This window comes from Myotis davidii, unplaced genomic scaffold (genome assembly GCF_000327345.1).
Source record: "Myotis davidii unplaced genomic scaffold, ASM32734v1 scaffold162, whole genome shotgun sequence".
Taxonomy (NCBI): Eukaryota; Metazoa; Chordata; class Mammalia; order Chiroptera; family Vespertilionidae; genus Myotis; species Myotis davidii.
Window position 1 is genome coordinate 5,191,167 of NW_006300036.1, and position 26,956 is coordinate 5,218,122.

At 37.2% G+C, this 26,956-nt stretch overlaps 1 protein-coding gene across 2 annotated transcripts in view; it reads right to left on the reverse strand.

Annotated features, from left to right (window-relative positions):
* The window catches only part of ZNHIT6 (zinc finger, HIT-type containing 6), a 58,764-nt gene that overhangs the window by 13,898 nt on the left and 17,910 nt on the right, over window positions 1-26,956 (reverse strand). For both annotated transcript variants that reach the window (XM_006776257.2, XM_006776256.2), the window contains exons 6-8: window positions 9,266-9,334; window positions 8,065-8,145; window positions 6,305-6,382 (exon numbers count right to left, since the gene is read on the reverse strand). In XM_006776257.2, coding sequence (XP_006776320.1) covers window positions 6,305-6,382; window positions 8,065-8,145; window positions 9,266-9,334 — 228 coding nt within the window. The remainder of the gene's footprint in view (window positions 1-6,304; window positions 6,383-8,064; window positions 8,146-9,265; window positions 9,335-26,956) is intronic.

The following is a 26,956-nucleotide window of genomic DNA, read 5'->3' on the forward strand; positions in this document are numbered from 1 at the left end:
GGAGGCAGGCATGCGGGGAGGGTCCGGCTGTGCCACACGCCTGCCACCCCGGCAGGGCTGAGGGGACTGGGCGCCGCCATCTTTGAGGGCGTGACAGTCAATTAACATATTCTCTCTTTATTAGATAGGATACTGGTTTGGCAAGTTACACTTTAGAAACATTTTCACCTATTACATTTACTCTTTACAAACTAGTTGATGAATAGTTATCCTTTCCATCATACTGATGAGGAAAACTGAGTACCCTTGAGGAGTTACAGCTCCATAAGGACCAAGTGATAAGATTGGAACCCAGGACTTCTGGATTTAAAAGTAATTGAGCTTACAGTGAGGATAAGAAAAGACTGAACAAGGGGCATCTAGAACAAGTAATAGCCTTATAAAGCCCTCTGTAAGGCGTTTTTTAAAATGTATAGCTGGTCACTATTTTATCACATTCCAAAGCTTTCATATCATGTATAGACTAGGATCTTTTACCAGTGCAGCTCTGAACTGCTGAGCTTTCTGAATGGAGGCATATGTCTGTACTAACCAACTCATGACTAGTGCCCCATGTCAAACATGTATGGTCGTTGTCTACATGGATACATTAAAGTCCCAAAACAAAGTGCAGGAAACTGCTAATTCAATTATTGTATTTTTAAATATGAAAACTAAAAGACACAGACATGGATGTGGTGTGATAAGATCTAGACATCTGGAGCTTAAGATATAATGAAATGTGTAAGTGAAGATAGCTGCAAACCAGGATTTGAGCTGGGGAGAAAGGTTGAAAATATATCTAGATTTAGGAGCTATTTGTACAGAAATGACAGCTGACAATATCTTAAATAAACAAGCTCCTGAAACTTCATATTCTTCCAATATCCCACTTATGTCAAAAGAAATGCAAAAATAACATGACTGGCTACCTGCCCCCTTGTGGTTAGTGCCTGTCTGAAGCACAGCTAATCCTATGTAATAAAAGGCTAATATGCAAATCGACCGAACAGTGGAAAGACCAGTCACTATTACGTGCACTGACCACCAGGGGGCAGCTGCTCAACGCAGGAGCTGCCCCCTGGTGGTCAGTGTGCTCCCACAGGGGGAGCGCTGCTCAGCCAGAAGCCGGGCTTATGGCTGGTGAGCACAGTGGGGGTGGCGGGAGCCTCTCCTGCCTCTGTGGCAGTCGGACATCCCCCGAGGGCTTCTGGACTGTGAGAGGGTGCAGGCTGGGCTGAGGGACACCGCTCCCCACCCACCAAGTGCACGAATCTCACGCACCGGGCCTCTAGTATTGAACATAAGAGTATGTATGTTGCAGAAGTGTAAAAAATTACTACTTTTTAAAAATAAGTAATACATAATATAGTCAACTGCCAGACATATAGAACTTTTTGTCTTAAACCTATTTCTTCCTTTTACTAAGGAAGTAATCTGTAAGATTAAAACAGAAACTTATATTCAGAGTCAATTCAATAAGATGTTGGTTTGAATGCTGCACTTCATAATACATATTTACTGAGAATGATATGCTTGCTATGTGCCATGCACCGGGCTCAGTAGCTGACAGGCATTGTGTCACAGTAATTTTCACAACAATGCAGTATCATTTCTATCTTCATCCAACTTTCAGATAGGAAAACAGAAGCTTAGTAACTTTCCAAGGTCTATATCAAATTTATAACATTATTTTGACTTTACAGAAAATCTACTTTGATGTAGGTTTTTGAATAAAAGCAAAAAGATTACTTCAAATGTCACATAATTTGGGTTAGGTTTGAGAGAAAGTGATTTAATAAATTTAATATTTGTAATGCTGAAACTTTTGCTCTACAAAGTCTACTCTTTAATTTTTAAAAATAAGGCCTACTTTTTCACAGATTATTTATTCTGAAGAAATATTACTATTTCTTACTGGAGTGATATAATCTCACTCTAAAGAAATCCTAATAATAATAAAATATTAGTATGAAAAAAAAATATTAGTATGGAAAGGCCATTCTTTTTTAAAATAATGTTTCTGAAAATGATGCTACTTCTACTTGAAACTCAACATACACTAAACCTGTCCAGAAAACAGGCCAATCTTTCAGATAACAGGTCCATGCCAGAAACCTCTGTCTCCTAGGCTACATGTCTGTTTTCTTAGCCTATTTATTCTTGTATAAACTCCAATTTTTATTTACATGTGTGGAAAATTAGATATGCTTAATTAATGGCTCTGAGTAACTTTGAAAAAAAATCATCCCACTAAAGCTTAAACCACATCCTTATCAAAACTAGGATTTTATATAAATATCAAAGCAGCAAAGTAAACATAAAGAATAGAAAATGTATCTAAGCTTCTTTATGAAAATAAACTATTCCATTAATAAGTACAATTATAACAGAAGCCTACTTAGTAGATTTAGAAAATTACAACTGCATGGGCAGTAGGAAAGCTGGGGGTATTCTAAGCTCATCAGTCAGTAAAAACTTCAGTGAGCAGCAGAACAATGGCCGCCTCTGATAGTGCCTTGCATTCCTGATGTAGGCTTTTCTGTTCAAACCATTCATTTACATTCTGAGGATAGACAGCTGGTAAGAAATGATGTGGCAAGAGAGCAAGTGTGGCCTTGCTTACACAAGCACCTTATGTAAATTCTCCTCCACTGGAGCGTCTGCCCCTGGTGGTCAGTGTGCATCATAGCAACCGGTCATTCTGCCAGTCATTCTGCTGTTCGGTTGATTTGCATGTTAGGGTTTTATTACATAGGATTATATCTGGAGAATACCATGGTTTTAAAAACAGTTACATAAAAAATAAAATATTTGTAAGTATACTCCCATAATACCTAATTTCATTATTCATGACTAGAGGCCCAGTGCATGACATTCATGCACTGGGGAGGTGGGGTGAAGAGGGGAGGGGGGCGTTCCTCAGCCAGGCCAGGCCTGTGCCCTCTTGCAGTCCGGTACCCCTCAGGGGATGTCTGCCTGCTGGCTTAGGGGAGCGGGCCTTAGCACTGCCATGGAGGCAGGAGAGGCTCCCGCTACTACCGCTGGGCTCGCCAGCTGTGAGCCTGGCTTCTGGCTGAGTGGTGTTCCCCCTGTTGAGTGTCTACCCCGTGGTGGTCAGTGCATGATAGTGACCGGTCATTCCACCATTTGGTCAATTTGCATATTAGGGTTTTATTATATAGGATTAGAAAATACTTATAATACTGGGAAGTTTTGTAGAAATTAGGATAATTATAACTTGAAGCGGACTTAACTGGAAATGTAGGTCCACCTTAGGACAAAAGTTACCTCAATAGGAGTTTCTGACATTATTACTGCCTTAAAGTGATGCCACTACTACTCCAAATTAAATAAGGTGGGCTCTTGCTGGTTTGGCTCAGTGGACACAGTGTGGACCTGCAGATTGAAGGGTCCCGAGTTTGATTCTGGCCAAGGGCACGGACCTCAGTTGCAGGCTCCTCCCCATCTCGGGTGGTCAGGCGTGTGTAGGAGGCAACCAATCAATGCGTTTCTCTCACATCAATAGTTCTGTCTTTCCCTCTCTCTAAAAATCAATGGAAAAATATCATTGGGTGAGAATTAAAAAAAAGGTGGAATTTTTAAATCCCAAGTTTTTGGATCTAGGTTGTAATTGTCTGCTGCCTCTTCTTTGGTGGTATTTTCATATAACACAATGAGTTCAAGTAAACAACTCAAACGGGGAAATATGAAGAAAAGTTTTCTACATAGATAAGGTAAAGTCAAAGTACTTCTCAGGTATTCCTTAAAGTTAACACCACCCATCTTTCACTTTATTAACCTATTATTTCTTCCCTTTTGGGAATAAAGATTAACCCAAAGCCCAACTTTGGTCCTCCCTGGGTTCCTAAAGAAGGAAGATTATAAAGTAAAAGAAAATAAAAGACTTAAGGAAAATGAAGCAGAGAAGTTGAGTCCCTAGAATTAGGACATCTGACCTTCATTTCAGTGACCTTTTTGGGGGGTCAGGCTTACCTTCTTTGACTCTGTTAAAATAAACTATACCGATCTACTGGCATCCTCCTGTGTTCAGTTATCTATGTATCCTGACTTCTTCCTATGCAACTGAATGAAATGATTTTCCCAGCCATTTCCCCCTGGATCATGTCATGCATTTCTTTCACATTCCTAGAAAACCCTGGTCTGCTAGGACAAGCTGAGATCTCCATCCCCTTTGCCTCTTCAAGAATTTACAATACATATTTCCAAGTTAAAAATGAATGCTATCTGGGCCCAACAGTCTGTCCTATAGTACAAACTTTAAAATACTCAGTATCTTACATCTAAAACAGGAACAACTACCAGGTTGTCAGGAGAAGACTGGAAAACATATTATTTCCATGGCCTAGAGAAGTTGAGATGAGACAACTATCCAAAAAGTAATTTCATTTTTAACAAAAACCCTCAGGTAAGTGTTTTCTTAGAGGCTTATGAGACCGAAGCCACAATATATTCATCAAGTATGCACCGAAGTATGAAAAATGAATAACATTTACATGAACTACTTAGATAAAATATGGTGTATGTTAAGAAAGGAACTAAATTTGGAAGAGGAAACATAGATAATAAAAAATGAAAAAATTAATGACTGACTGACTACAGGTAAATTCTAAGGGAGAAATGCAAATTATTTTGTTTAGACATGAGTGATATGGAATCCGCTTTAGGATTTTACTAAACAAAATGGAAAATATGCACCTTTTACATTAGTGTTTCTCATTAATTATGTTTGATTACCAATTTCAGAAATAATCGATTTTGGCTAGCATGGATGTTGTAACTCTGGATAACTATCTTTGTAGGAGCCACAGAACTTTCTACCCTCTTATTTGGGACTCCAAATCTTTTAGGGGAAGTAGCAGAGTTAAAGTATGAACTGCATTCTTAGCTATAAAAGTCTTATAATGTGATAGGTAGACCTTTTGTTAAGAATCCATTTATCTGTAGTAGTTATACTACTAAAAGCATGCACTTACCATGTGCTAAATGAATTACTTTAGTCCCTCATACAATCTTATAATTATTATTATCATTCCCATGTTATACATGGGAAAACTAAGGCAAGTGAGGTTATATCATTTACTTACTAACATAATTGGCAGCAGACAGAGCTAGGATTCACACATAGCTCTGCTTTCACAGCTTGGACTCTCAAACCTCTAAGCCAGTGGTTCTCAACCTTGGCTGCACATTAGAATCACCTGGGAATCTTTTTAAAATCCTGATTTTTGGGCCTCATCCTCTGGAAATTCTGTTTCTTTGTTATGGGGTGGGGCCACAACATTTAGTAACAAAGAAACAGAATTTCCGGAGGATGAGGCCCAAAAATCAGGATTTTAAAAAGATTCCCAGGTGATTCAAATGTGCAGCCAAGCTTGAGAACCACTGCTCTAAGCCATACCAGCAAATCAAATTGTAGACAAGGCTAATCATACCTAGTCTGAGTTGCATGTAGGAGTTTTTTTTTTTTTTTTTTTAATATATTTTTTATTGATTTTTTACAGAGAGGAAGGGAGAGAGATAGAGAGTTAGAAACATCGATGAGAGAGAAACATCGATTAGCTGCCTCCTGCACATCTCCCACTGGGGATGTGCCCGCAACCCAGGTACATGCCCTTGACCGGAATCGAACCCGGGACCTTTCAGTCCGCAGACCGATGCTCTATCCACTGAGCCAAACCGGTTTCGCATGTAGGAGTTTGGTAATTAAACAATGAAAACAGGAGAAAAGCATGAGGAGTCTTAAATGACCAGTGTTTTGCAATTCAGTAGCCGACATATAGCTGGCACTTAAGCAGATTGCAGGGACCCTCGGAGATCCCTTAGTGTAGTGTTCTTCATTCCATTTAAGGAGGAACAGAGCCCAGTGATGTTGAGAACTTTACCAAATCATTCAGTTTGTTAGAACCTATCTCCCTTCACATTTCTATGCAGTGTTCTTTCCACTGTAATGTATGCAGTAATCAGCTGGCTACAAGAATTTCTGCATTTCCAAAAACAATTTGAACACTAGAACGCTGGAGCTGGAACTGGAACTCTGTTGAAGAGAATATATCTTGAAATAAGTTAAAATGCAACTTAGAAATCTTTTAGTTGCATATGATGTTACTTTAAAATATTCCAACCAGGGTGATTTTTCAACCAAAATCATCCTATAAGGGAGACTATTTAAAAATTTTAATTTAAAAGTCATTTTTAAAGCCTAGGCTTTATTAATAGCCATATAATTAGTATAATAATTAGCTACTTAATTATATTGCAGAATTCTAAAATAATTAAATAATCGGGAGGGAAGCAATTTTACCTTACTAAATTTTGCTGCATATTTTCGACCTTCATTAAAATTTGGACCCCAGTCTGAGAGCGAATGTAGGCTTTCAATCTGAAATAAAAATATCACATTAAAAAAGCAATTTTTAACATATTTCAAACTAGTGTCATAGAAGAGCAATTTTAAAAATTTATCTATACCAGCATAGAAAAAAGGTTAAATGCATTTTCTAACCAAGGATCTGAATTTTTGAAAGGTACCTTTCTCACCCTGGTTGGTGTTTCTCAGTAGTTAGAGTCAGTCCACGCACCAAAGGGTTGTGGGTCCGATTCCTGGTCAGGGACACATTACCTGGATTGCAGGTCTGAATCCCAGTTCTAGTTGGGGTGTAGTGCATATGGAAGTCAACCAATTGAATTATTATTTCTCTCTCTTTCTCCCTCTCCCCTCTCCTGCCCCCCCACCTTCCACTCTCTCTGAAAAAAAAAAATCAATGGAAAAGATATTCTGAGGTAAGGATTAACAACAACAAAATTACCTTTTTTACCTTTCTGTATAATTAAAGAACTTAAATTAAAAATAACTATTTCAGTAATTCATCTTGCTATTTAACTTCTTTAATGTATGCAATTAAGTGGCAAGTATTTTGTGTTATTGCCAGATATATGAACAATAACAACAACTGGATTCTCAGTAATTACAATGAAACAACTATTTTACCTATCCCAAGACAATGTTTGATATGCGACATGGATCTGATTCAGTCTTGGGCTCTACCTTTTATCAAAAGTACATGCTGAGATTTAACTAGAACTGAATCAGACATTTCAGAATCCACTCAGTATAAATTTTAAACACCAAGTTACTGGAGCCAAACCAAGCATTCATATCCCAAGCAGGTACCATCTGGTGAAAAGAAAGTCAACTGGGTTCCTGCCTAGGAACACTAATAACAAGCATTCTAATAATAGTTCCCTTTTTAAAGCACTGCCTAATATGGGCTAAGCCTTGTCGTAGGAACTTATATATGCTGTTTTTTAAGCTTCATAAGAATCCTTCTAGTAGATTATCATCAATCTCATCTTAATAATGGGAAAAATTAAGGCCCAGAAGTGAAGTAACTTACCCCTGATCACACAGCTTTTAAGGAACTGAGCTAGTTATTCTAACCAGACCTTCATTACTGATTCTTTCCACTATGCTATGTTAATTATTTTTGTCCATGCTGTATTTTTGGACAGGAGACAGAGTATATCTTACTTAGTTTTATGAAGACTTGGCTGAAACAGGATTTCCTGCCTTATAATAGTTAGTTGGAAACTCCTAATTTTCAGTTTTGGGTTCAACCTGAAAGGCATTTTGGTTTAAGGGTTAAGAGCGTAGACACTGACTCCAGACTGCCTGGGTTTGAATCCCAGTTTCCCTGATTAGCTACATGAAGTCACTTAACCTCTTTATGGCTCAAATTTCCCTTCTGTGAAATGGCTATAATACCAGTAATCTACCTTAAAGGGTTATTGTGAGGTTTAAATGAATTAATACATCTATCATTATCTGTTTCAAAGAGTCTGGAACACAGTACAGAGTAAGTACGGACTACTGTTAAAACTATCCAAAAGCAGCATCTCTGACTGACAAATCCTTGAGAAAAAACCAACGAAATGGAGTAGAAAGTAAATGGCACTGACATATCACATTCTAATAAAGTCATGACTTCCCATATTAAATACGCACATAACAAATATCTCGACATTTTAAATAATTCAGAAAGTGAAAAGATTTTAAAAACATACCTTTGACGAATTACAGGATCAGACTTTTCTGGGTCAATGTAAGTTGCTAAGATTTCATTAATAGTTTTATCATCGGGTACTCTTTGCAACAAAGAAAACAAAAACAAACTTATTATTTATAATTTTCTACTGAAGGTGTTAACTTAAAATTACTAAATCTTATAGTGTTTTTGTTTAAGTAATTGAACACAGACCTTTTATTTTACTCTTGGCAAAATATAATGGCTTGTTAAGCATAAATTACTTAGAAAAATAGCTTTAAAAGATTTCTTGGACACACATAACAAAGTCTTAAAAAACATTATTTGAGAGGATCCCTATAAATTAATCACAAAAATATGAAGCCTCTTTTAACATGCACCTATGCTCAAAGATGAAAAGGAAGAAGTCAGGATGAAATACATTTGAAAGTTGTAGAAATAAAAAACCTGAAAAAAGGTTTCAGATGATGCTAATTTCAGTGCATGTTCAAGTTTATTCATTATAAATCATAAGACCAGGTTAAAAATTGGATACTGCTTTCTCTGGAAACAAAGCATTTTAGGTTTCCCAACTTTTCTATATGTATTGTTCTAACTATAAAGCTGTAGAAACAAAACTAAGACAATGTTTTGAACTAGTAACTAAAAGTTGCAAGGCAACATTTAAAATGTAAGATGCGTAAAATGGCAAATATGTAACTTTTCTCAATTGTTTACACATATTCTTATATACTATTTTGCTAAATAGCCCTATCTGAAAAATTTAAGTCTTTTTACTGTCTCTCATTTGGTATGCACCTTCAAATAAAGCTTTTCAACTAAAATCTATATGACAATGACAAGAAGGGGAACTATCTATTATATTTAGATATATGCTAAATATATTAATTAAAAAGCAACTTTAAAATTTTCATAACTCAAGGAATCAAATTGTATACAACCATTAAAACTTTTAAATGATATTTGAAAATGTTCACAATATGGAAAAAGGATAAAAACTACTTATGTAACTTAATTCCAATTATGAGTATACATATGTACATTTCTAAAATAATGTATTTGCTGTAGACACACATTACTAATAGTAGTAATCCCTGCTGATGTTTGCATTTCATTGGATCAATACACCACAACTTAGTTATACACTCTACCACTAACACACATTTATTGACATCACATTTAAGTTAACAAGTTCTTAATAGACAGTGGTGATACTATACCTTTTTTCTATGTACACAGCTTGACTCTGAGGAAACTGGAGCTTCACATGCCAACAAAACTGTTGTTTTCTAAGAGAGAATATAATCACGTGAGGCTCAAGATAGTCAATAAAAGTATGAACACAAATCAAACTTCCTAAAGTTTTGTTTTCAGAGAAAAATTCTAAAAGTATTCTCAGATTTTAACATGTATTTTCTACTAAGAGTTATTACTCTTTTCTAGGATTCTTAGAGGCTATGTTTTTCAAGCAATATACTTGGAAGAGTTTTTAAGGAGAAAAAAAATGAAGTGAAACAGTTCTGAATTCCAAAGACTTCACATTCCCGAATTAGAAGGCAATTTCTCATAAATCAGGGGCATTTGAGATCAGTGTGCTACTACTTAAAGTTTACAAATAAAATTTCCTCATGGCTAAATACAATGAGCTGATGTCTCTGCCTGACTAGTCTGGAAATTAGGTGAATGAAGTATTGTCTGGTTGAGACCAGCTGGCCGCAGATACACTTATGAGCCATGAGTATGTGCATTCAGTAGCAAAACAGCAGACAAGTCGGTTGCTAAGCAGAATGCACTCTAGGCTAGAGTCCCTTTGCTTTCAAGTCTAAACTTTGATCAGGATTGACAGTAATAAATAAATGTCTGATTTTAGAAAAATGGCCATATGTTCTACTTAACATATCTAAATTTGGTGGCACTAGACACCATTCCTTTAAAAAAATATTTAACACTGCTCAAAACATTAATCCATCACAGAAATTTAAATATCTTAACTACATGATGGCTTTACACATTTTTTTCCTTGCTTAGAAGAAATTCCCAACAACCCACTTGCCAGTTAATGGCCGGCAGCGTGCCAAAGCAATGGTCAGCATCTTCTACAAATCTATGCCTTAGCCCAGGGGTGGGCAAACTTTTTGACTCGAGGGCCACAATGGGTTCTTAAACTGGACCGGAGGGCCGGAACAAAAGCATGGATGGAAGTGTTTGTGTGAACTAGTATAAATTCAAAGTAAACATCATTACATAAAAGGGTACGGTCTTTTTTGTTTGTTTTAGCTTTATTCATTTCAAATGGGCCATAGTTTGCCCACGGCTGCCTTAGTCACACGGCCCCCAAATCTAAAATAATTTTCGTTTAATACAATTCAGGAGAGTATCTCCAAAAATTTATATGATTTATGTCAGGGGTAGGGAACCTTTTTTCTGCCAAGGGCCATTTGGATATTTATAACATCACTCTAGGCCATACAAAATTATCAACTTAAAAATGAGCCTGCTATAATTGGTTAAACATTTAATTAACTCACCCCTAATGCTTTGCCAAGGCCAGATTGAATGATTTTGTAGGCCTTACATAGCCTGCAGGCTGTAAGTTCCCCACCCCTGATTAGTCAAACTTTTTCAAAAGACAATGGCTATAAAATCAAGTAAAAATCCTTCTACTAGGGTAATTTATCACAGATCTGTTTATGGAAGTTTTCTTTAATAAAAGGACAGATTTTGGCACTAGCTAGAAAAAAAATATGCTTAATTATACTTATGTTGATAGTGCCATTTATAAGAAACAATCATTTTAATATTGTTTTGATAGAACAAAGTTGTACAGCACCCTTTACTAATTTAAAGGCCAGATGTCTAATATCTCAGAGGGGAAAAAACACTATAAATTCTGAATGCAGATACAGCAGTTACTGGTTTCAAATAAATAATTCTTCCCAAAGAAAATATCTTGCAATGTTTGTTACCTGTGAAACTGGCATAGTACAATATCACCATCAAGACATCGAGAGTTACCACATTTCTCTCATCATAAGAAATAAACTGGTATTTTAATCTTAATGCATAAGAGTTTCTTTCTAAACTTTTTTTTTTCCATGTTAAGTTACAGGGGGAAAACTTATGAACTTGTCATCTTATGGAATTGTAAATCATAATCACCTGAAGTATTGCTTGCGTAATTTCAAGAACCATTTACCTTTCTTAACATTCAGTAGACCCTAAATACCTTCAGAAAGTACTCAACATTCCCAAAAGAAGAGAACCCCTGGAAATAACTTTGTTTGCTGTAGTTAACTACTTGTGGTTACAAGGAAGTCAGTCATTATTGTGTAATTATATCTACACTAGAGGCCCGGTGCATGAATTTGTGCATGGGTGGCATCCCTCAGCCTGGCCAGTGATCAGGGCCAATTGGAGCCTTCTGGCCCAGTCCTGATTGGGGCCGGCCGTGGGGAGGCTGGCCGGGGGAGCGCACTGACCACTAGGGGGCAGCTCCTGCATTGAACGTCTGCCCCCTTGTGGTCAGTGTGCATCATGGCGACCGGTCATAATGGTCACTTAAGCTTTTATATATATAAATATATAGATTAGCGGCCCGGTGCACAAAATTAGTTTATGGGGGGAGGTCCTTCAGCCCCGCCTGCACCCTCTCCAATCCAGGATCCCTCTCGCAATTTGGGACTCCTGGCTCCTAACCGCTTGCCTGCCTGCCTGATCAACCCTAACCACGTCTGCCTGCTGGCCTGATCGCCCCCTAACTACCTCTGCCTGTAGGCCTGACCAACCCCTAACCGCCTCTGCCTGTCCTCCTGGATGGCCCTAACTGCCCTCCCCCGCTGGCCTGGTTGCCCCTAACTGCCTCTGCCTTGGCCTCCGCCACCATGGCTTTGTCTGGAAGGACGTCAGATCTAATTAGCATATTACCTTTAGAATGTTAAATTATCTATACTAAAATTAGACCAGACAAGGCAGAGGTGGTTAGGGGCAATCAGGCAGGTAGGCAGAGGCAGTTAGGGGTGATCAGGCAGGCAGGTGAGTGGTTAGGAGCCAGCGGTCCCAGATTGTGAGAGGTATGTCCAAGGGGTCCCGGATTGGAGAGGGTGTAGGCCGGGCTGAGGGACCCTGCCTCCCTCCCCGTGCATGAATTTCGTGTACCAGGCCTCTAGTGACTATTATAAAAAAAATACTCAATTTACTCATACTCAAATTTAACCAATTTGCCATATTTTTTTCTTCTAAGAAGTAAGAGGTTATTGATATGGCTAATGATCCTTTGTACTGTTCCTTAATTCAATTTCCTTCTTATCATCAGAGGTAACTATCTTGAGATTGGTGTGTATTCTTGCCATATTTGGTTTTATATTATATCTATTTCTATCTGTAAACAGTATAATGTTTTGTGTGACATTAACATTTATTTTAATGATTTCATACACTAAATATCCCATGCCTTGTTTTCAGTTATAATATGGATTTAGAGGTTTATTTATGAAAAATATACATTAGTTCATTATTTTTAACTGTTTGTAAAGTATCCCATTGTGTGAAGAATGTCAAATCTATTTATTCGTTCTCTACTGATAGACATTATGACTACTTCCAATTTTTACCACTTGTTCTTTCATATTAAATCATAGTAAAGAAAAAATAAAAGAATATCCCCAGGGATCAGGCTATCATTTACCTCAACTGATATACAGAACTAACCGTTAATTTTTTTAGCCTATAGTAGTAGTATAAGAGGCATTTAAGAACAGTAATTCAGAATCCAGTGTGTGTGTATGTGTGTGTTTTGGGGGGACAGTAATTCAGAGTAAAAGATTTAAGTAAAGGAATGGGCAAAGAGAGGTTAAAGAGTGTTATATAGGAATTCCTAAAATGAGCAAGTTAATTATCTCTAAACTAGTTTCCAATTCTTTAGTGTTCCTGAAATTGATGTAATCTGACATGGCCAATCAAATCTATTCCTAAGTCTCAGAGATTTAAAAGTTTGTTTCCCATAGTGCATTATTATAAACTACTAGAAGCACAGCACGCAAAATTGTGTGGCCCCACCCACCCACGCTGGTCTTTGGTCATTACAGCATTAGGGCCACTGAATTTTTATAATATAGATATGTAAAAAATACACATAACCAAAATCCCAAACTGTGAACAATGTATTCTAAAAGAAAATACTTTGTAAAAAAAATCAAGGTTGGGGGGGGGGGGATAAGGACACATTTGTAACACCTTAAGTAATAATAAAAAAAAAAAGGAAAAAAAATAAATAAATAAATAAAATCAAGGTTAATGCTTCAGTAAGTATCTTTGGGCATATGTAAAATTGTTTTCTATATTTTGGATTATTTTCTAAAGACAGATTCCAAAAAGCAGAATCATTAGGATAGAACAGGGTTTTTTTTTTAACCTCGGCAGTGCTGACATTTTGGTCCAGATAATTCTTCTTGTGGAGGTGGGCAGTAGACACGATGTTTAGCAGCATCCCACCCAGGTCTCTACCCATGAGATGACACTGTCAATACCCACTCTCCCAGCTGTGACAAATAAAAATGCTCCCAAATACTGGAAATATCCACTGGGAGGCAAAATCTTCCTTGTTTGAGGACCACAAGACAGAAGTTTAAACATTTACTATTATTCCTAATGCATTAGGTCTATTCTTTTCTAAATTTGGCAAAATGCCTGCCACTATAATAATGTCATTGTGTCCTTGCGATATTTACCAATATTCTCAATAATAAAAATACTGAAGGGGAGAGGTGAAAAAAGTGAAGGAATTAAGGAAAAAACACCACAAAAAACCTCAAACCTCATAGACAACATTATGGTCATTACAACAGGGAAATGGGTGAGGGAGGCAGGATTGGATAAACGGGAATAAATAGTGATGGAAAGAGACATGACTTGGGTTGGTGAACACAATACCGATGATGCATTATAGAATTGTAAATTATATAGGTTTATTGGATTATAATTTAAACCTATATAATTTTATTAACTAATGTAATCCCAATCAATTAAAAAATAATACTGTACTCCAAGGCATATGTTTAGAGTTTGATAGTTATTGGTGGCCATTCTTAAACCTAATGTTGCCTTCTGGACAACCTGACAAAGTAACAGAAATACTGAGTCCCATGAAACTGAAGTAACCATTCATGCATAGCAAGCTTTTTCTCTTCCTCCTTAAATATCAAAACACACACACACACACACACACACACACACACATCATGCATTCTCAATGGGGATAGCAAACTGGTTCTTGGGAGGGTAAAAATAATCCTAGATATTATAATGGTTGTGGCCTTCCAAAAGGCCACTGTATATTAACAGATACACAGTATATTTGTGGTAACAAAATACCATGCAGGGCAATAGAGGGTAAATATCTGAAAAGGCCCTTTGGGAGGTAATAATGAAAAAAAAAAACATGCTGAGAAACACTTAGATGATACATGTATTATATTGAGGAAAATAGATGTTATTTATATGTACTTGGTTTTGGTGAGTTAATACAGGACACTTATTTAACAACTCTTGCTTACTAGAAACTGTTAAGGATCATTCAATTCCATAGTTTCATGAAAGTGATATGTGGATGAAGACAAAAATTTGGGGGGAAGTTCTATACCCATATACTCAATTATTCTTCTGACTTCATGATACTAGGTTACTAAAGTCATCAGATGCTTTTAAATGGCACTTGATACTATAAAATGTTCAAGCTCATTTATAACCAAAGTAAGTAATGCAAAAATAAATTAAATATTTTCACCTATCAGATTTACAAAGATGTTGTTAAAATTAGAAATGTTAGGGAAGAGTGGTAAATGGACATGCTGTATTATTGACAGGAGTATAAACTTGTTCAAGTTTCTGGTAAAAGCAATTCCATAAAAGCTATAAATAAAAATGTATAATGAAAAAATATTTTGACTCAACAGTATCATTCCTGTAAATTTATCCCAAGGAAATATTTGGAGAAGTAACAACATATATGTAAAATGTCCATTGTACCCACTTCTTATAACAGAAAGAAAAAAATAGAAATAATCTCAATGTATATACTCAGAAAATTAATTAAATGAATCATGTAGATCTACAAAATGCTGAGAAAAAATTATATGCACTAAGATAGAAAAAATGTGTTAAATGATGGCATTTGTATTTTAAAATATATCATCATACATGTATTTACAAGAATAAATATATGCCCCAAACTTTTAACTATGGGACTTAATGAAGCTTAGAAGAAGAATACTGGTCTTTAACTGAGAATATTCTGCCATGAGTTCATAATCAATTTCTACTTACAATGAATTTAATGTTTAGAAATTAAAGATGAAACTGGATATGTGGATTAATATCAGAATATAAAGGGACCTGAATGTTCTACTAAACAGTATGAATATTATTCTATTGTTAATACACCACCAACAAAGATTTATAAAAAAGGTGAAATGAAGGCTTAAAGAGAGATTCATCCTCCTCCTGCTTAACTCTCACAGTAAGTATTTCTATAGTATATTAAGGACATTAACTTTTCAGCCATTGTTTGTAGTTACTAAGGGAAGTATTTTCCACTACTTTTGAGAAAGCACATTAACATATTATGTCTGTTCAAATATGCCTGAAATTTCTACTTCTGGTTTTTAAATACTAGTGACTCCATGAGGTAAATAAGCTGAAGCCAGACTTTCCACATGTCTGATCTCCAGAATATTATACCATAATTAAAGATTACAAAAACTATCAGTAGATCCTTCTACCAGGGCACTAGCAAGTAGTAATAGTAGTAACAATAGTATATTAAGTGCTTTTTATGTCAGACATTATTTTAAATACATGTATTAATTCATTTAATCCTTGTAACTCTATACAAATGCTCAGCCCCCCTTTTTTTCTTTTCCTTTTTCCTATTTTACAGATAAGAAACATTAAGGTAGAGAGAAGAAAGCCACTCCTCCAAGGTCATTATTCAGCTTAAAAGTGACAGTATAATCTATTCTACTATTATGAACTTACCAGAATTGAAAATTCAACAACAAACCATGTATTTTTCTGTGTTAATTCAAAAGTATTTCAATTATATTTTATTTTTAAAATTTGCCTTAATATTTTAAAATCCTCTTAAAGAGTTATAGTTATACTAGCAATCCCATACCACCATCCTCCTTCCTAATCCATCACCATACTTTGATAAATGAACCCATCCCCATCTCCAGAGATCCACTTACTGGTTGGCTTAAGAAAATCATTATCTTATATTCTCCTGGACACAGTGGCTCAGTATTGGGCAGATGGCCTAGGTGGTCCAATCATAATGAATTTTAGGTTTCTTGTTCAGTATGCTGGGAAAGAAGACCTCGTGGATATTTACTGTAATCCAAACTGTTACTGGGAGCATCCTATGACCATGAGGATGCAGTTGACACCACAGAGGAGACTATGGAGAATCAGCAATAAACTGGGTCCCTGATAATATACTTGAGCCGCAGTATCTATTAAACCTGAAGTCCATCCTACCTCTGGACATTCAATTATGAGAGCCAATAAGACACACTTTTTATAGCTCAAACCAGTCTGAATTGGGTATTTTATTTCATGCACAGAAAGCATATTGATACAAGGGATTATAGTTCTTTCTAGATTTCATCTTTTATTTCTAAGCAACAGAAAAAGAAGACAGACTAATCTGTAAATTGCCAACTATTATAAAACTTTGGAAGCAGCAAATAACACATGAAGGAATTTCAGGAAAAAAATGTGTATTGGCTGTAAAATTATATGTATGAATGAGAGAGTGGGAGGGAGGGAAAAAGGGGAAGAGAGAGTCACAATGATTGGTTGCCTCCCGTACCACCGCCCCCACCCCACTGTGGGGCCGGGGGATCAAATCTGCAAACCAGGTACATGCCCTTGACCAGGAATTGAACCCAAGACCCTTCGGTGCAGGGGCCAACATTCTAACCACTTAACCACAGCATATTTTAATTTAAAGCAGAAAGAAAATCTACCAAACTTTAAAACCTTCAAGAAAAAAAAACAAACATACAAAATGATCTATGTAATACTTTACTCAGAGGCATTTTTATCTTTTTAAATGTATTTCAAGATCAAAATTTAAAGTTTTAAAAATAAAAAAAACTATTCCTCATAAAATAATCCATCTATTTTAATAGAGCTGGTACCATAATAAGTGTTTTTGGAAGACTGAATACAAATGATCTGTGTAGTTACTTAGCATGGATTAAAATTACTGGAATTGAGGAGAATGAAAACCAAAATTTTATGTCTCACATCATTATAAAAATACTTTGACAAGTTCCAGTTATATATTACATTTTGCTTTTTAAAAAATTAGTTTCACCACTAGATAATAATAATAGGAAACAGGTTAAGTATGTGGTATTGGCTTTAGTAGACTGTATATTAAGAAAATGGATGTAGTAGGGGAAGATCAAAATGAAAAAGAACATTTTGCTTCAAATAACTAATAAATACTTGAGCACTTAACAAAGCAAAGCAATTCTCAACTGGAAGTGGTACCAACCACATGTGGGGGCATTTGGAAATGGCTGGATAGTTTTGACTGTTCCAACACTGGGGAGTACTTTAGACAATTTAGTGGGCAGGGACCAGAAATGCTAACCTTCCTGTACTGCATGGGAAAGTCCATACAACAAAAAATTGTCCTGTTGAAAATGCCAGTAGAGCTCCTACTAAGAAACACTAGAATGCAGAAAGGAGAGCAGATATATGCAAACCAAAATCTGAATATCAGCACTAAATGCTGGCATCTGTTTCATATTAACTGTGGAGAAAATATGTACTATAGGAATTCTGGCAAAGGAGAAATAATGGAGAAGATGAGCCAGTTTCACAGATGGCTATGAAATAGGGAAGGAGAAGACATTCTAGGATTAAGAATAGTGACCAGCCTGGGTACATTTAGTTGAATCCATTAGGAAATCAGGTGGGGACTCTGAAGATCCATATTTATTATGAATCCTCATAGGAACAGGAAACTTTTCTAATCAGAGTATGGCTGTAGCTAAACTCTCTGGCATGGCATATAAGGTCCCGAAAGGCCCAGCCCCATTTCCTACCACTTACCAACTCCCACTCAAGTTTCTAGACGCACCAAACTACTTACATTATCTACTCTATCTTTTACACCCTTCCTTTCTGTCTGGATAAAAACCTTGACTCAAAAGCTCCTCCTGTCTTTCAAATATCTGCTTGAATTCTATTTTCTCTGGGGAGTCTTTCCAGTCCCCAGCTCTTGATAAATAACACTTCCCTGAGGCGGGGCAGTGAGCCTCCTTTATGCTCCCACAGCACTCCAGGAGTATCCCTCAGAGGATTTACTATGTCAGAGCAGTGGCTACACAATGTGTGTTTGCTGACTTGACTTGTCTTTCACTGACTGACCTACTTGAGAAAAAGGACAGTGAGTTACTGGCACATAAGTGGTTTTCAGGGAGAGGTAAACAGCAAATCCATCTGGTACTTTTTTAAAAAAAAATTAAAGACAATTTTTTAGACCACTTTTAGAGTCACAGCAAAATCAAAAGGAAGATACAGAGATTTCCCATGTAGCCTCTGTCCTCACAAATGCATATCCTCATCTAGTACTTTTTAAAAATAAGGATGCCTAAGCTCTACTCTTGTCTCAATGAATTAAGCAATTCTATTGGTCAGTACAGATTATCTGCATTTTGAAATTATGACAGGCATTGTAGATTGAAAACTGGCAATATTATTGTCCCCATCTTACAAAAAAGACAACAGGTACAGAGAAGTAACTTGCCAAGAAAACTCTCTTATACATAAAGATTACATTTTGTCATGTTTAATACAAAATGAACATTCAATAATTAACTATATTATCATTCCTCGTTTAAAAAGCAAACACACCAAGGATGAGTTATGTTATTTCTCTTAATGAGAAATACTTGAAACATTATATTTCCAACTTCCTGAATGTTAGCAATTTCAATGGGGTCAGGGATAAGAAAGGGTAGTTAATTTTAGGCCCGGCAATGGGGTACAACACCTGAGAGCTTCAGATAACCCAAGGCCAGGAGATGAGATGACAAATTTCACCTACTGGCAATTCTGAGGTATGGTCACTGAGGTATCTGTGTGCTAATGACTCCTGTGGGCACAGAAGCATTAAAGGGTTCTGAGCAGGTGACCATCATCCCACCTGGCAGCAGTGTATAAGAGTGACTGCGGTGAAAAGCCGTTGAAGGTAGGAGAGTACTTAGAATTCCCCAACAGTCCAGGGAGAGACAAGCTGGAGAATACAACAGATAAATGCTGCAGTGAAGGAAACAAAAGGAACACACTTCCAGAGGCACATCATGAAGGAGCAGGCTTGGTTGACTAGGGAAGGACTCCCCTAAGTGAACCAGTTTGGGAACCCCAAGATGATCCAGAGAGTTTGGTTTTTCCATTTCCATGAATGCTGGTTAGCTGCTGTTGTGGAAAGGTACAGTCTCCATGAAACTACATCATAGGAACTTCCTATGTCTACATGGCCTCAGTAAGGAAATGCATGATTGGGGAATCATTAGGTTTCTATTCTTTCACACTGTTTTTCTAAGTCTCTGCTGACTCTGAAATTATTCCATCAAGTTCTATCAAAGCTGTTATGGCAGAGAAACAGAAGAGCTAAACATTTTCAATCAGTTACCAAGTTTGTATTAAGCACCTATTATGTAATCCTCCAAAGATCACTGGAAAATCCACTGTTCCCCCTCATGACCACAACTTCTAAACCCATCATTTCATTTTCTGTTGCTCTCTCTTTTCTAAAGTCAGTTTGCAGAAAAGGATACAACTATATAACTTAAAAGACACCATGCAAAAAAAAAAAGTACTATGTATTACCAAACAATTGTTCAGGAAAAAAGTCCTACTGCCTCTTGCAGAGGTAGATGGGTATATAAACTCAATATAACTAGAATGTTGTCATTTTATCCAAAGAACAAAAACTAATTTTTTAAATCTATAATAGGTTATTTCTTTACAAGAGAGACATCTAGTGGTTAGCTTCTAAAACAGGACTGGAGCTCAAATATTAATTCCCATGTTTGTTTAATAATGGGCACATTTCTACAATCTTAATCTAAGAGACCCATACACAGAGAGCTAAAGATCCCTGGACCAAAAGGAAGCTAAAAACTCAGTTCTAAGCTGACAGTGCTAATGATTGGTAAGGATTGGACTCTTAGAACTGAGCATTGAGGTGAGTTGGAGATAAGTGGAGATTTGAGAAGAAGGTCAAAAGTTGGGTCCATTTCTGGGGAATGGGTGGTTAGCCCACACATAAGAGTCCAAACCGGAAGTTATGATAAAGATATTACTGGGGAAGGGTCTCAGCCCAATTCTTTTTTCCAATTGACAAGTTGAAGTACATTCTCCACCTCACTGCTAACTCTTCAGACCCAAAAAGCCAGGGAAATAAAAGTAGGAACTTATGTAACCAAATGAGACATGTTGTCCAAGCACAATCATACAGTTTCCAGGTTTGATACCCATGGCTTCCTGTAGCAAAACACTAAAAAACAACTAAGAGAGGGACAGCCATGGGTAACATATGGAATTTCATGTAATATCAGAGTACTTTTCAAAGACTATATTTACAAGTTAAATGTATAATGGTCCTGCCCACAGCTATCACTGTCTCTTTATTATTTTATTCAATTTATTTTTTTAATATATTTTTACTGATTTCAGAGACAAAGGGAGAGGGAGAGAGAGAAACATCAATGATTATAGAGAATCATTGATTGGCTGTCTCCTGCATGCCTCCTACTTGGAATTGAGCCTGCATCCTGGGCATGTGCCTGACCGGGAATCAAATCATGACCTCCTGGTTCATAGGTCAACACTCAACCACTGACCCACAGCAGCCGGGCTAAATTATTGTTTTTTAAAATTCATTTACTTATTCTTAAAATATCCTTTATATGCACCTGGTCTAAACATTCAAAAAGATACAGAAGGGTACATAATTCTCATCCCTGTCCATCTCTATTCAATTTCCTTCCCTTAAGATAATCACTGTTACCAGTTTATAATATAAGCATATATGTAAAAAAAACTTTATTTTCACACAATGGTAGCATACAATGAACATGGTTCTGCATCTATCTTTTTTCACTTAATATTTCTGGCAGTTAATTCACATTAGTACATTTAGAGCTGTTTCATTCTTTTTCCAGTATACTATAATTTATTTAGGCAGTCCACTGTTGATTAATATTTAGATTCATGCTGCTGTTTTGCTATCACAAACATTGTTGTACTGAGGTGATACATGTATATGTACACATGAAATACACACAAAGATACATGCATATGTATCTTCATTTTCCATATATATGGTTATATCTCTCAGTCAGATTCCAAGTAGACTTGCAGGATGAACAGTAATATTCATGCCTTCTGGATCCACCTCTTTCCCACTAATGACCTTCTTTGTACTGGGGCCAGTGCTTATTTTAAACAATTAAGGCAGCATGGTAGAGAAGATAATTTGAAAACCCTCCCAATAGCATATAGTACAAAACCTTGGAGAGAAATAGGACAAACATAGTGAGTTCATCATAAAATAAGAAAAATCTTAGGGCCAAAAGGAAGCAGGAACTGAAACCATAGTGGAATGCTTAAGATACACATGGTCTGGAGGCCTTTGCCAATCTCGATAACCAAGAAGCTTGTGTTTCAACTGCTACTGGGTAACATGAGGCAAGATCCTGGGCCACATAAACTGGATACCTTAAACTGAGATCACTGCATTAAATCAGTGAAAGGGTGAACCAGAAAAACACTGCCCACTAGCAAAGGGAGACAATAAGGAAACTTGTCCACTTCAGCTTAGACTCTAGGGAGAGAATAAGACAGATGGGGTGGGGAGAAGTTTCAATTGAGAATGCCTAATTATAGCTTCCTCAAATGGGTTTGAGGTTCAGATTATTACTAGTAGTACAGCCTGAGAAACTTCAGAATCAGAAATTAAAGAGGGTCCTACATTGGTGCCACAGAGTATCTGACATAAGCAAATGCATATTACCTTCTATATAAATTTGAGTTCATAATGACATTTCAGAAAAAACAAAAACAAAACAATGAAACAAGCCATCATAATCAAGAATCTATAGAAACAGCAGGTAAGTAGTAACAGCTTTCCAAGCACTTCAGATACTGGAATTAACTTACAAAGATAATAAGTGTCCTAAATTAGTGAACCAAGGGAAGCTTAAAACAAGAGAAAAGAATATGATTCTGTCTAAAAGACCAAATAGATTTGGGAAAGACACAGAACTTCTAGAAATCCTGTATAATAAAAACCTAATATGCAAATCAACAGTCGAACGAATGGTCACTACGACACGCACTGACCACCAGGGAGCAGATGCTCAACGCAGGAGCTTCCTCCAGCCTGCAGGCCCCAGGCAAGCTAAGGTGGGTGTTAGCGGGGGCCCCCCAATCACCCCACCAATCGCCCCACAGAGGGAGGTGACCAGCGGTGGGGGGCAGGGCCGGCGTTAGGCCGGCCAAGGTGGATGCCAGCGGGGGTCCCCCAATCACCCTGCCGGTCGCCCCGCAGATCAGCCCTGATCGCTGGCCAGGCCTACAGACCCTACCCATGCACGAATTTCGTGCACCGGGCCTCTAGTAAAAAACATAACTGAAACAAACAAAACAACATGGGCTAAAGATTAGATTAATTAGACACAGCTGAGGAGAAAATATAACTTGGATAATATAGCTGAATAAATTACCCAGAATGTAGCAAAGACAAAGAAATAGAAATTAGGATAATTCATTAGGATTTTCCAGAACTGCCATACAAATCCCAAGGAAGATAAATAAAAAAGAAATCATATGAAGACACACATCATAGTGAAACTGCAATACTTCAAAGACAAAGATCTTAAAAGCAAACAAATAAAACACCTTTCTGGGGTGATATCCCTATATTGATAGGGTCTATGCATTTGTCAAAACCCAACTAATGTACACTTATGATTTGTGCATTTCATTGCATGTGAATTTTACATCAATAAAAAAAGTGAGCTTCCTATCTTTCAGACAACTGTTTAAACTACAGCATATTTTTTTTCCACTGAATATAACATGGATGTCAGTCCATGACAGTACTTCCACATCCAACTCTGTTTTTATTTAAAGGCTACACAGATTTCCAATGCATGGAGTTACCCTTATTAATTTAACTCAGCCCCATATTAATTGATACTTGAATTTTTACACTATTAAAAAGAATGCTGTGACAGATATATGTGTACATATATCTCTATGAACTACACTAATATATTTGTGGGCTAAATTCCTTGAGTAGGCATATATAACATTTTGACAAATATTACCAAATTACCTTTTATACTATTGACTAGTAATTTATACTCTCAAAGAGAATGGAAGAGGAAAAAGCCTGGCTAACACAAACCTTCATTATATATTATTAATATAGTAGAGGCCCAGCGCACAGATTCATGTACAGGTGGGGTTCCTCAGCCTGGCCTGTGGGGATCAGGCCAAAACCGGCTCTCCGACATCCCCTGAGGGGTCCTGGATTGCGAGAGGGCACAGGCCAGGCCAAGGGACCCCACCAATGGACGATCGGGGCTGGAGAGGGACTGTGGGAGGGCTCCAGGACATGTCTGGCCTGTCTCACCTAGTCCTGATGGGCCAGACCTCAGAAGCAAGCTAACCTACCAATCGGAGCATCTGGCCCCTGGTAGTCAGTGTGCATCATAGTGACTGGTCAAACGGTCAAACAGTCAGACACTTAGCATATTAGGCTTTTATTATATAGGATGTTTATAGCCACATATATATGTGTGTGTATGCATTTATTCTTATCCTTTGCCCATTTTCTTTTCTTTTTTAAAATACATACATATACATACATACATACATATATCCTTAGCACTACTGCAGAGATGGGAGAGGTTCCCGCCACTGCACTCACTGTGGAGTGCACTGACCACCAGCGGGCAGTTCCTGCGTTGAGCATCTGCCCTCTGGTGGTTAGTGCGCATCATAGCGACCGGTCGTTCTGCCGTTAGGTCGATTTGCGTATTAGCCTTTTATGTCTGTGGGATCAGGCCAAAACCGGCTCTCCAACATCCCCCAAGGGACCCCAGATTGTGAGAGGGCGAAGGCCAGGCCAAAGGACCCCACCAGTGCATGATTGGGGCCAGGGAGGGACATGGGAGGTTGGCCAGCTGGGGAGAGACTAAAGGAGGGCTCCAGGGCATGTCCAGCCCATCTTGCTCAGTCCCAATCGGACGGACCCCAGCAGCAAGCTAACCTACCGGTTGGAGCGTCTGCCCCCTGGTGGTCGGTGCACGTCATAGTGACTGGTCGACTGTCTGCCCCCTGGTGGCCAGTGCACATCATAGCAAGTGGTTGAGCGGCCTTAGCATATCATTAACATATTACACTTTGATTGGTTGGACAACCAGACACTCAGCATATTAGGCTTTTATTATATAGGATTATTGATTCAGAGAGGAAGGGAGAGGGAAAGATAGAAACATCAATGGTGAGAGAATCACTGACCAGTTCCCTCCTGAGCCTACAACCTGGGCATGTGCACTTGACTGGAATTGAATCTGGGACCCTTCAGTCTGGAGTCTGATGCTCTATCCAGTGAGCTAAACCAGCTAGGGCGAAATACATTTTTATTGATTTCAGAGAGGGAGAGGGAAATAGAGATAGAAACATCAATGATGAGAATCATTGATCAGCTGCTTCCTGTATGCCCCACTGGGGATTGAGCCCCCACCCAAGGCATGTGCCATAACTGGGATTTGAACTGTGACCTCCTGGTTCATAGGTTAATGCTCAACCACTGAGCCACATGGCCAGGCTCCTTTGCCCCTTTTCTTTATTAAGTTGCTAGCTTTTTTCTTATTGATGCATAAGCATTTTTTGTCGTATATGTTAAAAATTTCCTTTTTTTGTTCAGTTAGTCTTTTGAATTTATTATGGTTTTTGCCATATATTTTTAAAAAATTATATGTAAATTTTAAGTGTTTTGTTTTTATTTTATAGTTTTGGATGATATGTTTCATATCTTCAAGATTATGAACATATTCCACCATCTTAAAAATTTCATTTTAAGTTTTTGAGCCACCTGGAAGTTCTAGTAAAAGATCCAGCTTTTTCCATCAAATGGCAAGCTAACAGTCCCAAACTCATTTATGGAATAAGTAATTATCTGTATTAATTTGAAATGCTATCTTGACTATGTAATAGAGGACCAAATATCCGTGTTTATTTTCTACAATCTAAGATAACTGTAGATTCCTCTGTCAACACCACAAAACTATTAAAATTTCATAAATTTTAATGAGTCCATCCTCATTACTCTTCTTTCTGTTTTTCCTTGGTCTTCTCCCACGTTTATTCTTCAAAATGAACTGCAGTCATTTTATCATAAACCCTTTCCTTCTCAAAAAAAAAATCCGAAATCAAGAACAAAAATCCCATTAGTATTTTGATTAGGATCATATCAGATTTAAAGATCATTAATTTTAAAAATGAATGTTATTTCTAAAATATTGAATCTCCCAAAAACAAGATAGTTTTTTCCATTTGTTAAAATATTTTAAGTCATTCAGTAGACTTTCAGTTTTCTTCATAAATATCCTTCAACTTTCTTTCAACAGGTTTTGATTAGAGTCGGGTAAAAGTGAACATAAGGAATTATCTCTGAAAGAGTCACTATTTTATAGAAGTAGTTTGGGATCTGCTCCAAAATAAGCAGGGAAGCCTTGTATCGGACACCACTTCCGCATCAAGCTCCTCTTTTTAATAGAGAATGTCAGTCCTGCTTTGGCTCAATTCTTCTTTCTTCTTTTTTAGATATCAGATAGAGGAAGAGAGAGACAGAAACATCGATTGGCTGCCTCCTGCACTCCCCCTACTAAAGATCGAGCCCGAAACCCGGACATGTGCCCTGACCAGGAATTAAATGGGTGACAGTCCCAGTGAGCTACACAAACTAAGCTCAATTATTCTTAACATAAATATCCCGTAACTTTTTGTTTTTTGTTAAAGTTACCCATTCTGGTGCTCCTACAAATTCATCAGTCTTCTAAAATGCATTGCTATTAAATACTACATTTTTTACCTCACAGACTGATTAGTATTACATCCCGCTTTGACTACAAAATGAAAATTACAGTTCCTATTCTTAAAAAAACTTCACGGCACATAATTTTTTATGTGACTTTAGGAAATTCAGAGTGATACTGGTCATAAATACCCGAGTTAGAATGAACATATGTTTCTAAGGTACCTATTGTGTTTGCTGCTACAGAACTGGCTGACAGTTCTACAGAGGTAATTAGTCACACTTAATATAGGGGTATTTAAATATTTTTAAAACCATTTTTCTTTTGAAATAATTTCAGACTTTACAGAAAGCTACCCAAAGAAATCTTCACCCACATTGTTCAAAAGTTACTATTTGAATATTTGATTTTAAAGAAGTTAAATATGAGTTTTTGACTATACTGTAGTTCAAGCTGCTGAAACAAACTAAGGACCAAGTTAATACCTAGGGAATAATAATAATAATAATAATCCTATCTAATAAAAGAGAAACATGGTAATTGGTGTACGACCGCTATCCTTCCCATTGGCTAATCAGGGGCGATATGCAAATTAAATGCCAGCCACGATGGCGGCCGGCAGCCAGGTAGCTTAAACTGAACATAAGGCTTGCTTGCTTCAGTGACGGAGGACTGCAACGTTCCCTGCCTGCCTTGCCAGCATCTGAGCCTGCAGTTTAAGAAACAAAGTAACAAATATAGAAGCTAAAAGAAAAACCAGAAACCAGCTTTCAGGGAGCGAGC